Source organism: Rhagoletis zephyria, unplaced genomic scaffold (assembly GCF_001687245.7).
Source record: "Rhagoletis zephyria isolate East Lansing unplaced genomic scaffold, Rhagoletis_zephyria_1.1 Rzeph_scaffold_00902, whole genome shotgun sequence".
Classification (NCBI taxonomy): Eukaryota; Metazoa; Arthropoda; class Insecta; order Diptera; family Tephritidae; genus Rhagoletis; species Rhagoletis zephyria.
The window spans coordinates 105,612-121,352 of NW_016157986.1; the positions used below are offsets into that span (position 1 = coordinate 105,612).

General features: G+C 34.5%; 1 protein-coding gene across 1 annotated transcript in view; it reads right to left on the reverse strand.

The window, feature by feature from the left end:
* Positions 1–431: 431 nt before the first annotated feature.
* Positions 432–15,741, reverse strand: part of LOC108361984 (probable cytochrome P450 313a4) — a 31,753-nt gene continuing 16,443 nt past the window's right edge. Inside the window, exons 4-8 of the mRNA XM_017614804.1 lie at positions 11,946–12,015; positions 11,753–11,867; positions 11,518–11,667; positions 662–1,085; positions 432–592 (exon numbers count right to left, since the gene is read on the reverse strand). Coding sequence (XP_017470293.1) covers positions 432–592; positions 662–1,085; positions 11,518–11,667; positions 11,753–11,867; positions 11,946–12,015 — 920 coding nt within the window. The remainder of the gene's footprint in view (positions 593–661; positions 1,086–11,517; positions 11,668–11,752; positions 11,868–11,945; positions 12,016–15,741) is intronic.

Genomic DNA, 15,741 nt, shown 5'->3' on the forward strand with positions numbered 1-15,741 from the left:
AGGAATGTATTCCAAGTACCATTAAGTATTTTAAAAACAAAAAAATTTTGACTTTCGTGCAGCTAGATCTGCTATCCGAACCACTGTGCGCCCTAGTATAAGGCCTTATGTTGGATAAAAGGGGGAGTATAAAGGCCTCAAAATGGTGTAAATTAGCCTATGGTTACAGAAGATATGTAAGCAGTGGGCAGTGGAACTCAAAATCGTCATTCATGTAATAGAGTCAATATTGGTAATAAGCAAAATTCCAAAGTGTATGAAAAAAGTCAAATTTCGACAGTTTTGCGATACTAGTAAATATAATTGTGCTTGTATTGAAATACATTTTACGAACTGTAGTTACATTAGAAAATAACATCTTATTTACTATTTTATTCTTTATATTTAAATACGAATGCAGGCTATCCGCTTAAATTTTCATATGCAACTTATTAAGCTCTGACTTCTATACTTAATAGTGGCTCCACTTTATAGCTCAAAGTAACGTTTGGCATGAAAACGATATCATCATATTTAAAAGTTGTTGAGAATTTAAGACTGCGAAGTAAAGTTATTAATAATACGTGCACTGTGAATTCTGCGTAACGGACACCTATAATGCAAACAGAAAACAAATTTGGTTCGACTACTGATTGATTTTCATAGCTTCTGTTTAATTTACCTATGCAATTTCGCGGTCCTTTTGAGAAAGCCATATACGCACACGGATGACGCTTTGCAATATTTTCAGGTAGGAAGTTTTCGGGGTTAAAACGAGCTGCTTCCGGGCCCCAAAGCTCTTTGCGTCTGTGCAATTCGAAAATTGGTATGATAACTTGCATTTCCTTAGGAATTGTTATACCCGGCCGCAGTTCGGTTTCATTTATAGCTTGCCGTCCAATGTACGGTATTGGTGGAGCTACTCGCAATGCCTCTGCTATGACCATATCCAAGTACGGAAATTTTTTCAAATCATCGTATTCCACTGAAGTGATTCCGTGTGGAAATACAGAACGAACTTCTTCAAATGCACGTTCCTGAATTTCCGGATGCATCGCCAGCAACACAAGCGCCGAGTACACCACTATAGCTGAGGTCTCGTAGGACTGAAAAATGGTTAAAAATCAGTCAAGACATGTGTGCTTAAGCGACATTATTTTTGTTGATTTAAATGACATTGCGCTATTACATAATTCGGCACGCTATTTGTTACTACTACTATATGTATATACGTACATTTCGTCGATGCTTTTGTAAAACCGCCCATCGTCCAATTGCAAAACCGCCTATCTTACGGCACTAAAATTTTACAGGAGTTTTTTTTTTTGAAGGCAATGCTTTGAGAGGTGGTATTTTCTATAGCTATTATAAATATGTTGTCTTAAAAGCCAGTTTATGGTTTTTATGCATAAATCTCGATGCCTGGAGTTCAGGGTTACCAAATCTAATTTTCGCCACAACGGCGATTTAGGTAGTTTTGCAACTGGTCGATGGGCGGTTTTGCAAAAACATCGACGATATGTACCTTTGCGGTCAGCTGATTTATAGTGTTTTCGTTTCTCTTTTTTGTTCGATTTTCAAAAAGTTGTGTGTTCGTTTCTTAAAATGTCGCACCCTTGTATGGCAAAACGTGGATGTTCTCTGTTCTTTGAAGAGAGGGAGAGATGGTTGCCCTGAAAATCAGATGGTTGCTTAAAACGACAATATTATGAAATTAGCGAGCTTGAAAAGGACAAGAAGGCAAAAGGGGGTGAGTGTAACATCAAACACATTTGGCACCGTGGAAGGATAACATTTTTTGGAAGAAACGAAATCACCATAAGTTAGGTGATATGTCAGTACAGTGGCGACTCTCGTTGTGATAAGATCATTTCTAGTCGTCAGCTTAACTAATCTGTTTCCACCAGCTATCAATAGTGAAGAAACATAAACCAAAAGAACAAAAAATAAAAAATTAAATTTGCTTACCATACTGTGAAACCAACAAATAAACAAGAATATTAACATACATAAAAACTAAACCACCAAAAACAAACACCACGTGCAGACGTGGTGCACTAGTAACTAGTAAACAAATAAGACCAAAAAGGAAGGAGAAAAAAAAACAAGTGTAGTGAGAATTTACAATAGTTTCGGCTCCACTAACATTGAACCACATGAACGACTCTCCTAATATAGCAAAAACTTTCAATCAACCTTTATTGCAATGGGACAAAACCATAAAACCAAAATTTTTAAGCTTAGGACCAAAATATCTCATTATGACCAGAACCAATAACATTAATACACTCTCCAACGTTCCCCCTTTTTACTTAAAAAGGCTATCGACATTACGTGCAGTGGTGAGGTTGAAGAATGTAAGAAAACTCGTAGTGGAAGTGTCTTAATAAAAACAAAAAATCATGTTCAAGCAAATAAATTAATAACATTAACTGCTCTTTCTAACGAAATTACAGAGCACAAAACATTGAATTATTCCAAACTTGTGATTTACTGTAACGCCCTCCGTGGCATCCCCCAAGACGAAATTTAAATCGCAAAACGTGTGCCAAGTTGAAAAAATCCTTAAAAAAGATAACAATAACTTCATAGAGACGGGACTAGTGATCTTAACATTCGATTCAACTACATTACCAGAAGATATTCGTATTGGCTATGAAAAATATCCGACCACATATACCGCGACCACTCAGATGCAATAATTGCTTTTACTATGGACATATCTCCAAATGTAAAAAAACAAAACATGCCCTTTCTGTGCAAAAGACTACCATTTAAATTCAGAAAGTAAAGAAGAGTGTAGAAACACTAAACTGTGCATCAACTGCACTAAATCCAAAATTACTCCAAACGACCACGCAGCTATAGACAAGAAGTGTCCAATATTTATTAAACAGCAAGAGCTGCAAGCAATAAAAACAACACTCAAAGTTGATAACAAGACTGCCTTCACCATTTATCAAGAACGTCACAAACACGATCATGCCACATACCTTTCTGTTATTACCACCCAGCCACCGATTGAAGCTAATAGCCAATCTCAACCAACAACCGTATTACCACCGTTTCCACCGCGACCAGCTCAACTCAACTCACCCATCAGCACTACAAATCAACACGGACGGCCAGTCGCCACTTACAGCGATGTTGTAATTGACTGCGACTCTGAACCAAATTCAACTACATCAACACGTGATTTAGCTTCGAAAGTCATCTCCAACACCAAACTCAAAATCTTCCCGAGAAATACCTCAAAACGCCTCATATCTCAGTTAAAAAGTAAAAACAAACCAAGTACAAAAACTAATGTCAAACAGTCTGGCAAAGCAACAATTAATTACGAAATCGAAGAAGCTATGGAGGATTTTTAAGTTTTCTGAGCTGATCCAAAAGAAAATATTTAGCCCTTTTCTTACGACTATTATTTATCAATCACACACATATCTATTATCAATCAACTTATACAACACAACTACAAATTATAATTTACCTATACTTAGACTTACATTTACGTATACAGCAACAATACATCAAAAGTTACGATCTTTTATCTGCAACCTAAGATATGAAACTTGAGATACTACAATGGAATATTAGAGGCTATGTTAACAATTATAATGAGCTATTGTTGTTAATAAAGAAACATAACTTAAAGGTAATGGCCCTACAGGAAACGCATATCCAACCCAATTCACCCATTCCTATCCCAATTAACTTCTCCATTTATACCCTCAACACCTCCAACGCTTTTGGAGGGGTTGCCATACTTATTCACAATTCTATCCAGCACGAACCTTAAATAACGATTTCGATGCTATCGGTGTAAAAATATACTCACAAAAACAGTTAAATGTGATATCCGCTTACATATCACCCAACAAAAACTTCAACTCAGCAAATTTGCAAAGTGTCCTCGGAACTTTCACGTCCTCTAGCCTGATAATAGCGATTTCAATAGCAGGCATCCCAATTGGGGATCTGTTTACACCAATCGCAGAGGTAGAATCCTAGCTGACTTCGTTTCTCAATCTAATTCCATTATTCTTAACGACAATTCCCCAACTCATTTTAGCACACACAATACTCTTACGCACATCAACATCTCAATTTGTTCCCCCACTATAGCTGTCAGCTGCAGTTGGGCTATACAGGACGACTTATATGGAAGCGACCACTTCCCCATAGTTATATCACTTTTCCAAGCTCAGCAACCTATTACTAAAACAGCCAGTTGGGAATCATTTAAGCAACACTCAAATAAAAACAACTGTAACCGCCCGGTAGCAGATAATATAAATAAAGAGGCCGGAAATATCAATAAAATTATACTTCAAGCCGCGCATGCTTCTATCCCCCAATCTAACCCGAATAATTACACCCACAATGTCCCATGGTGGAATTCAATGCTACAAGAGCTTCGTATTGAAAAAAATAAGTGCTGGAATTCCCTCAAACGAAACATTAACCAAGGCAACGTGATGAGGTACNTGCTACAAGAGCTTCTTATTGAAAAAAATAAGTGCTGGAATTCCCTCAAACGAAACATTAACCAAGGCAACGTGATGAGGTACAATAATGAGCTAATGCGATTTTTAAAAGGGAACTCAAACAATCCAAAAGAAAATCATTGGAAGACTGAAGGATGTACCTCCAGTTAGCGTTAACTAGACATGGTGCAAATGGCCCTTAGTGGTTATAAAACAAAACACGGAATCCATTGCCTGAAGAGTCGAAATGCACCCTTTTTAAACATTACAGATTGTAAACAAATTGCAGATTAGTTTGGCTTGCATTGGTCCAACTCATCTAATGATAGTAACTTCCCGCTGTTATTTCAAGAGAAAAAACCTATATCTCTCAACATGGCGTTTCCACAAACGTCCGACGCCAAAGCATTGGAAATGGAAGGAGATATAAATTTAATCGAACTTAAATCCGCTCTGCAAAACTTCAAAGGTAAAACACCTGGTTACGACCGAATAACGTATTCTATGATCTCTCAACTTACCTGTCAGTAACAAAAAGATTACTTAATTTCTACAATAGCATTCTCAAATCACATATCCCTCAATCCTACAAACTTACTATAATAACCCCTATTTTAAAACCTAAATCAAACAAAACTGAAATCAATTCATACCGGCCGATTTCCTTAAACCCATGCTTCTCCAAACTATTGGATAAAATTATATCAAATAGGTTATGGTGGTTTGTTCGAAATAACAAGCTCATACATAACAACCAGATTGGATTTAAGCGGGGAAAATCATTAACAGATGCTCTATTATATGTAGATCATCATGTTGCAGAATCTTTATCCGCAAGAAAACATCTGTCAATAATATCACTCGATTTCGAAAAAGCATTTGATAAAATTGGAATCCACCCTATTTTAGATCAACTGCTTGAGTGGAAAGTCGGGCCACGAATTTGCAACTATATAAGAAACTTTATGACCCATAGGAAAATTAACGTCAGATTAGACAATCTCCTTTCCGAAACTTACCCACTTCAAAACGGGATCCCGCAAGGCTCCCCCCTATCTGTAATTATATTCCTAATAGCATACAACAAGCTTTGTGCCACAATTTCCTTTTATAAAGAAGTCTCGTTCTGCGCTTATGCAGATGATTTTAATCTTTTAATTAAACAAAAAAAGGATAAAAATCTTAGTATTGATCTAAATAATTTATTCGAAGACATTAACTCCTGGTGCAACTACTCTGGTGCCTCACTCTCGGTACAAAAATGCAAACACCTACATATATGCCATAAAAAACAGTGTTCGCCTTCTGTGCAGTGCAACAACATCCAAATAAATAAAGTAGATACTTTAAGAATACTAGGAGTCACGTTCAACAAACAATATAATTGGAATTCACACATAGCACTTCTACAACATGACATTTCACAATGCGGCTATAAGAACCGCACTAGGAGCATTTAGAACGACCCCGATTAATAACATGCTTTTTGAAGCTAACATTCCCTCAATAGAAGCGAAAAGGGACTATATCACAAACAAACTAAACAAAGTACTTATGAACAGCTATGATACCCCCCTCTTCAAAATGGTTCAAACCTACAAAAAAAATAGGCCATCTAAAAGAGTACCCTCAGCAGTTAGTAGAGCAGTTCTCAACAGCAAAGACCTTAACCTTCCATACCTACCACTAAACCCTATTCTAGCCCACATACCCCCATGGCGGTTCCAGAAAGCAATAGTTAACACTAAACTCCGAAAGTACAAAAAAATCGGAACACCCGCTATAATATATCAACAACCATTTGCGCATATACAAAATGAACTCAAGGATTACACCTTCATGTACACAGACGGCTCCCAAAGAAATAATATGATCGGATTCGGTGTAACTACCGAAAATGAAAACCTAATAGTATCTAACCTAGCTTCATATAGTACAGTCTACACAGCTGAATTAATTGCTATCATGTCGGCTGTTAACCTAATTAAAAACAAAAAAGGTAAATTTGCAATTTGTTCCGATTCACTTTCATCTCTCGATGCTATATCCAATATCGAAAATAATGATTACTATCCGAGTTTTATTCGTAGTATTTTACAAAAAAACACCCAAACATTTTACTGATATGGTCCCCGGGCCATGCCCGTATAAAGGGTAACGAACTTGCTGATAGCACATCAAAATACGCCACCATAGCTCCTGTCTTAACAACTACTAATCCAAGTGTTAATGACATAGTTGAATTTCTCAAGAAGAAATTCATAAAACAATATCAATCTGAGACTTGGCAAAAATGCTCAACTTGGTACAAAGCGCAAAATGTACAGAGGCTTCACTTAAGCAACCTCGCAAACCATGCCGACCCATCACTTTCCAGAATGGATTTTATTAAACTCGCACGACTTCGTCTGGGACATTCAAAATTAACCCATCTTCACCTTATAGACAACAATACCCCCAGAACATGTCAGTTTCGTAACTCCGCCCCGATCTCCATTAATCACGTTGTGTCAGATTGTTATGCCTTCAATTCACTAAGAAACCATATATTTCATAACACCGACCCCGTTCAATGCATTTTCAACCCCACAATCGATAATATTAATAAAATTATAGCCTTCTTAAAAATATCCAAATTATATTACAAAATTTAAATAAATTTATCCAATAAATATATCGCATCTGAAAATTTAGAATGGAATACTAAACTACTTATAAGCACTTAGTATAAAGCTCTATTTATACATCAAAGAAGAAGCTGAAGGCCATAGCAGCCATAGCTTTCCTTACTAGGCTTATAATTTTAATTGTAAGCTTCAGTTTGTAATAAATAAATAAATNTTTAAATAAATTTATCCAATAAATATATCGCATCTGAAAATTTAGAATGGAATACTAAACTACTTATAAGCACTTAGTATAAAGCTCTATTTATACATCAAAGAAGAAGCTGAAGGCCATAGCAGCCATAGCTTTCCTTACTACGCTTACAATTTTAATTGTAAGCTTCAGTTTGTAATAAATAAATAAAAAATAGGTGATATGTTAACCATTTTTGGTTAGTTTCCTTTTACCTATTTAATGTTTGTAATTTTTTTTTTAATAAAAGTCTAGCACATTACTTAACCAACATCCCATAAATCCATATTTTAAACTTTTACAACATTTATAAAAATTCAACAAACTTTAACAACTACACCCAAAAACTTTAAACATTTTATTCAGACGCTCGACGCTATTTTGTAGCGTCTTGAAATGTGCACTTCAACCCAATAAAATTGAATGCTATAAAATTGCTTACCTAAAATATTTCTAAGAATTCTGTATAAAAAAAATTGGTGGGTGTAGTTGTTAAAGTTTGTTGTATTTTCATATTTTTGTACAAAGTTTGAAATGTTGATTTATGTGGCTATGTGAGCTAGACTTAAAAAAAAACAAATAAATAAAAATTAAATAAAGAAAAGAAAAATAGCCAAAACCGATCAAAATGTCACTTAACTTAATCAATTGACCACAAGTGTACATAAATATGTATATATTGGGTTTTAATTTGTTCTCTAACGGTTGAGAAGCTTCATTTTTTCTTGGTCGTTCCAAATTATTGGACGAGTATTTTATGACAGAAACCTTTAAAAAAAATTCATTTAATCTTAAAAAAAACTATTTCAATTTGGCAACAAAATTTACACTGTGTACTTTTCGAAAATATTAATGTTAGTAAATTCGGTGCCCACTTGAGGAAGCCTTACCCAAATGCAAAAAATTCAAATTTCGAGTATCTGGCATGCATCAGAAAAGAAAGTTGTAGGTATTGAGGTTAAATTGTTTTGAACTTGCACCTATAAAATTTTTTTGTTTTAAAGACTTGTATTAATCAAGGAATTACACGTATTGAGAGTTGCGGTTTCCGTGTACGCACTGTAAATATTTTTGAACGAAAAAAACAGAAATTTAGTTACGAACAATTATGAGGCTCAACCTATAAAAACGCGTTTTTAGACCTTAAGTCCTGATTTTTAGGGGTATTCAAAATTCTAAGTATGCATATTTTTTGTGCATCATTTGATCTGTAACTCTAGCAGACGGAAAGGGTTATTATCCCGACGAAACCTTGACGGTAGTACCGGGAGCGAAACGGTACATGACGGTTTAGTTAGAAAAAAACATGTGCATTAAAAAGGTAACTATTTAAATAGACGAATCGTTTTATATAAATTTTTGTGAACTTCTTAATACTTTCGATTGATATATAATTTTTTATTTTATTTATTTATTTCGAAGTAGATTACGTTGTCATATTTCTAGACAAGTATACTCGGAAAATATATCCTTCATCTTGGATTTAGAGATGGGCACCTTAAAAACAAAATTCTAAATTTTGGTGAATAATATAACGCTGAGAAAGATTGTTAAAACAAATTTACAACTTACTTTGATAACGAAACATTTCGTGAAATTAAATTAAAATTTCGCATACATCTTGTAAGATTTGCAATGCTCACAAACTTAGTTTTAAATGGGAAAGAACTGCAAAGATAACGTTTGGGAACATAAATCTAATCCTCTCGATAAGATACGGACATTCGAACCCTCCACTGACAATATTATATATAAATATATCTAGCAAGGGAGCTCTACGGGTTTCCAATGACTTAAGATTAATTAACATAAGACGAAATGTGTAGGAGGTTATAGGGTTCTGAAACTTCAAGGACCGAAGAACAAATTTAAGAATTACCAGCAGCATAGATAGCATATTTAAGTTGTGAACGGACAATACCTGTGAACAATAGCTTTAAGGTACATATATGGATTAGAAAATTTCGTGGGTTTACGACGCACAAAGCCAATTAAGGAGTATGATTTAGCAATGATGGAATGATATGGCTACTGAATGAAAGCTTGTGATCGAATACAACACAAAGACACTTTGTAAAGTCTCATAAGAGTTATTCGTTCATTAAACAAATGAATGCAAAATAAAAAAAACTTAGTGCGCGTAGGCTCTACGCGCGGAAGAAGTGAAGCTTAATATAGGAAATTCCAGAAGAAATAAATGTGCGATAAACATACATAACATGTGCATATTTACTAATATACAAAATATATTTTAATAACCAACTGCTAAATTTAACTGGCTAAGAAAATATTCATATCTACAATATTAACTAGTATATTGTGGTAACTAAAGTAAGATATGAAATGTTTTATTTCAATATTATTGATATTTCTGGAAAAAACCTGCATCAATGGTAGCCGCTCCTTTGGTTGTTGGATCATTTCTACAATTAACCATTTTCAGTAAAAATTTTCCTTTAACTAATCTTGTCAGTTCATCAGATTTGGCCAGCGAAAAGTTGACGTTGAAATCTCCTGCGAGAATTATAGGTCGATCATAACAGTCTACTTATCTTCATCTTCATCTTCATCTTCATCTTCATCTTCATCTTCATCTTCATCTTTATTCAAAACCATTTCTTTTGATACCCATATTGGGATACTTTATTTATTTTAATAAATAATTTGAATTTGATTTTCGTATATATGGCAACCCTTTAAAAAACTAAAATCATATTACACATCTACATGTCGAGCCCTTTCATTTGACACCCCATTCTTTAAAAACGAACGAACGATACAGACATTATGATTCGGTGTTAAATATTTAACGCAACCATCGGCGACAGAGAACATGGGGGAACTTCTTTCATGGAACTAAAGCTATGTTGCACACCCGAAGGACAAGGCATTCCATGTGAGACCTCATTTTTGAATATTGATCGAAAGATACAGATTTTATGACTTGATGTTGAATATGTAACGCAACCATTTCCGAACTCGATTAAAAAGTTTCACTTCAAAAAAATAATGGTTTTTGAATATTTAATTGAAAATATCCTGGGCAGGATCTTTCTAGCCGGCCAACTCGAGAATTATTTACTACCACGTTAAAATTCAGAAAAAATAGATTTCACCCATTAAACAGATGGGTCATGGACATGCCTTATTCGGATCTTAGACAATAAATATTCTTATTTATGAACCATTACACCTTCTTTGCATTGTAACGATATGGATGTATATTAGACTGCATCACTCCCCATACAAAAAAATCGGTACTGTTTTTCCATTGGAATTATAAAATCTATTATATTTTAAGACACAGACCAAAATTTTTCGGAGAAATATTAAGATTTAAGCGAGCTGGACCGATTTGAAAATATCTCCAAAAATAGAGTTTTCTATGAATCAAAATAGTTTCTTAAAGATGTTTTTTGAAAAAATTCCCTCAAATGACAAAACTGTTTAAGCTTAGAAAATTTACAAAAAATAAAAATTAAAAAAAAATGTTAACGGAATCGTAATAATGAGATTTTTGATGCTGTTTTTTGACTTTTTCAAAGATTGGTATAAGAAAAACTTAAATAACTGGCTGCTGTGGTGTAGTGGTAAGCAGTGCGCGCTTCCATCCCGCAACGCCTGGGTTGAAGCCCTGGTCAAAGCAACATCGCAAAAAAATATAGAAAAAGTTTTTTCTTAACAGCGGTCGTCCCTCGGCAGGCAATGGCAAACCTCCGAGTGTATTACTGCCATGAAAAAAACCAGCTTCTTATAAAAATACAATCGCCGCTCGGAGGCGGCGTTAAACTGTAGGTCCCTCCGCTTTCTGTGACAACATCAAAGCGCACGCCACAAATCGGAGGAGAAGCTCGGCCAAACACTAACATATGTTTGAGCGCCAATCTATTATTATTATTAAATAAATAAATAAATTTTTTAAGCTTAAACCGTTTTGTAATTTGAGGAGATTTTTTCAAAAAACATCTTTAAGAAACTATTATTACCTATTAATAAAAAAACCCCCATTTATGGAGGTATTTTCAAATCGGTCCAGCTCGCTTAAACCTTAATATTTTTCCGAGATATTTTGGTGGACGACTTAAAATATAATAAGTTTTGCAATTCCGCAACTAGCGAAAAACCGCAGCCTTTTTTGGAGATGCAGTCTAATGTACATCTATTTATATATGTTTTTTTTTTTAATTTTTACCGCAGCAATCATTGTAAAACTCTCGATTTCCACATCGCTGGCAGTGAATAGTCCTTGTTTCATAGCTTTTACCGCCAAATTAACTAGCGCTTGCTTGCCGTCTTCGTATTCATCCGACTCGGCTTTGAGAGAGGGATTTTTCTTGATCAACTGCAAGTTAATGAACATGAAGAACATTTGTAATTTATTCAATCGATGAATTCATTTTATTTTTACTAAGTGTTGTTGTACTTACATCGCATACTAACTCTCTTAAATATTTAAGTGTTTTTTTGTACTCTGGCGTTAAAGTTAGAAATCCCAAACCCACGGAGGAGTAAACTGAATTCTGTGCCGTACGATGAACTAAGCTGTAGGATGTAATATACAAATGTAGTAATTTATGTAGAAGGAATGGAATCGTATTTGAATGCTGACAATGTACTTACATGTTAAATGCATTCATAACCTCCTTGTAATTCTCACTTCCCTCATCAATTTTGGTGCCCATTATAGTCACTGTAATTTCATAAAGCAAATACATACATATGTATGTAAGTATTACGGATATTCATCATTATGATAATTTGATATGAGGTTACTTTTTCTGTTGTGTTCTTCACGTGTTAACTCCGACAAAAAACAAATTAAGCAATATCTGTGGCAGATTAAGGAACTATGTTTTGATTAATCACTTTTTTAAACAAAATTACACCTTGCTGAAAAAAGCTGCTTAGAAATACATTTGTATACATTTCATAAAAATTTGTTGATCTACAGCACTTAGTACGTATTTCCAAACCATTTTTATTTGGTGCACCTTCAGAATATTGTATTATTGCTTTTCCAAGAAATTATATAAATATTGAAGAGAGGATAACCACTAAAAATATTTATTTGGAAAAGTGAGAGACCATTCTAATTTGATAACCTTTTCCATTTATAGTCCTATTATTAGGGACGCAATCATCCGCTTCCCACACGATCGTCCGCTTGGGCAATCGTGCAATGGTAATAACAGCTATACCAGTTGCACACGGAAAATGCTGGGTCTGCTAAGATGGGGTAGTCAACAGAGAATTTAAAAACAAACATTAAGACAACTGGACACCAAAGTCTCAACAACATTAGCAGAGGCGGTAGGAGTGATGAATGATATAATAAAAGACTGCGCCTATCGATCTGAGAGCAACTGGGTGTGACGTCACATTATTAGGTTTGTCCCACACGCTTTCCGGGCAGTTTCAGTAATTAGAGCGTAAAAACAAGTTAATCTCTCACAAGTGTCAAAAAGGTTCCAGCACGTCTTAAAAGTGCCCAGAGCGTGAGGAACGCAAAAAACACATTTCGTGCCCGGAATCAACAAATCAGCTCAAAACAAGGATTTTATATGTATTTATCTTATATGGCTAATAAAATTAGCAAATACGTTCATTTCTGAAACAAAAGTGCAATTTTCCATTTTTGTATTTTACAAAATTTGCTTTCGGATGTAAACAAAGAACAGCACATTTCTGCCCGGAAAAGACTCCGGGCTGTTTCGGGCACGATGAAGAAGACATTTACGACCCAAAAGTGGAAGGTACTCGCTCTCTATTGACCATTTTTCTAGAGTGAGGAACGCTTTCTGGGCTGGCTTTTGTTTCCGATACATCGATGTTTGTTCTGCATCCTTACTCCTTTAGGCCCGTCAGAAGAGTTTGCGTTCGAATTTCCCTTAGAAAACTTGATGAAGCCTCAGTTTCAATATCCAATTCGTCTTCTTCATAGTTTTCTAACGAAGTTTTCAGAATGCCACCGAAGAGTTTTTTTTTTTTTCTTGGCTGATAATCATCTTTCACAACTCGCAAAATTTGGTTAGAATGAGGTTAGAATTGAAAAAAAAAGACGGAATAAATTTCCGTTAATAGGAAAACATTTTTCCAATGCAGCATCAGCTTTCTAAAGCGAGAAGCGGTGCGCATTTTTGAACTGAAAGCAAATTATATTCTCTTTCTTGGAAAAATATTTCCATGGAACCATAATTACTCCCTGATTTTAAACAAATTGGCCCAAAATAGTGTTCTTCTGAAAAAACACCGGATTTCTTAAAAAAAAATTGTTTGCATTTATACCCCTCGAACAACGAGTACGTTGTAACGTTATTTAAGATCTTTAATTTGAGCCAAAGTAGAAATCTAGGCTCTGTGAGAGCCAAATTATGGAGTTATGCTGTACACACATAAAGGGTTTGTGATGTGTGGCAATATTTGCAGTTTCGTTCCACAAGGCTATCGTGCACGGCTTGTAATTTTTTAATGAAAGCGTCAAGGCAGACGAAACGGTGTTGGCATTTTTTGTGCAATTGAATTTTTTATGCAATTTCTTTCACAATATACTATACTACTACTCAAATGTTTTTAGTACAATTTTGTGGTGAATATTAAAAATATATAGCTCTGAAAATTCACAGCGGGAAATTTTTTTATTCACTCTTTGTTTTGACCTTTTCGAATTTGCTTTTGGAAGTTTTGAAAAAGTGTTAAAAATGTATTGAACGAACTATTATGACATGTGTGCTATCAGCTTCCCATTCAATTTTCGATACTAAATCTTAAAACAAAATGTCGAGATCAGCTTCAAGAAGCAATATCTTCGATAATACCACATCACATTTTTTGTTGTTCACCCTATGCCACTATCCAATTCCTATATGAAATCGCTCAGTGACTCCGAAAATCAAGTTAATTTTTTTCTCTATGTATAACTTTCTGAGATATTTTGCGAATTTACCGTTATTCAGCTTAGAAAAGAATGGTTAATCACATATATCTTTCGAACTAATTGAACGATCGTAATACGAAGTAAAGCTAGTCAAATTCTCCATAAACCGTATATACATCACTCTTCGACATGCCTGATTGTATCTGAAAAACTAATTAGTAATTCTTAATTTTATGCTTTTTTTAAATTATTCAAATTTTAACAGAGGAATAATAAAAAATTAGGATTTTTCTGTAAATTTTTTTTATTTTATATGAAAGCCTGTGTTTTTACAAAAAAAAAAGGAAGCTACCAATGAAGAAAATCGATGGATAAATAAGGAAGGAATGATTGGTCAAATGAAAATGCGCAAGAATTTTTTGTATGTAATATCAAATAAAATACCTCTTTGAGGTAAAAGTTTCGAGTGACGAAAGCTGAACTAGAAACACAAAATTTATGATATCAATTTCGTGACGAAAATCATACGCATTTTTTAACTGCTTTGAAACGGAATTTCGCAACGTTCCGAATAAATAACAAGTAAAAAAGTCTAAGTTCGGGCGGAGCCGAACATTAAATACCCGGCGCAAGTATTAAATATATGTTTTTCACCTTTCCGAAAGCTACCGCTACATGGTAAACCGAGGTGTATCCATTTTGAGTAAATTGGCGTCCTTAAATTTCGAAATATTGAAGTTTCAAGCATATCTGAAATTTACTGTTATATGAAAAGCGGCCGTAATTTTAGTTCGATTTCAATAAGTTTCAACGTTTTGCTTCTATGTGGCAAGTACAATAACCACACCGAGTTTGGTACAAATTGGTTAGCAATTTATTTGAGAAAAATAAAACATTTAGATTATTGTTTGTATTTTCATCGATTTTAAATTTGCTACCCCAAAATAATTGATATCAAATAAAACACCTCTTTGGGGTAAAAGTTTCGAGTGACGAAAGCTGAACTAGAAACACAAAATTTATGATATCAATTTCGTGACGAAAATCATACGCATTTTTTAACTGCCTGTGAAACGTACGGAAAATCTTTTTTTATACCCGAGCGCACTTGTGCACAAGGGTATTATAACTTTGTTCACATAACGGTTGTTTGTAACAGGCAAAACGAATCGAGATAGATATAGACAAATGTATACATAAATGATCAGGATGAAAAGAGAAATCGATTAAGCGGTGACTGTCTGTCCGTCCGTCCGTCCGTCTGTCCGTCTGTGCACACGATAACTCGAGTAAAAATTGAGATATCTTAACGAAACTTGGTATGTGCACTTCTTTCGGGCGTAGGACGGATGGCATTGAAAATGGGCAAAATCGGACTATAACCACGCCTACCTCCCATATAACGGTAGTTTTCAGAAATACAAAAACTGCGATATTTTAGTAACTACTGAAGATAATGCACTCAAAATTGATATTTATAATAAATTTTAGACGAAAAATAAGAATATTAACATTTTTTTGAAAATGGGCGTAGCCACGCCC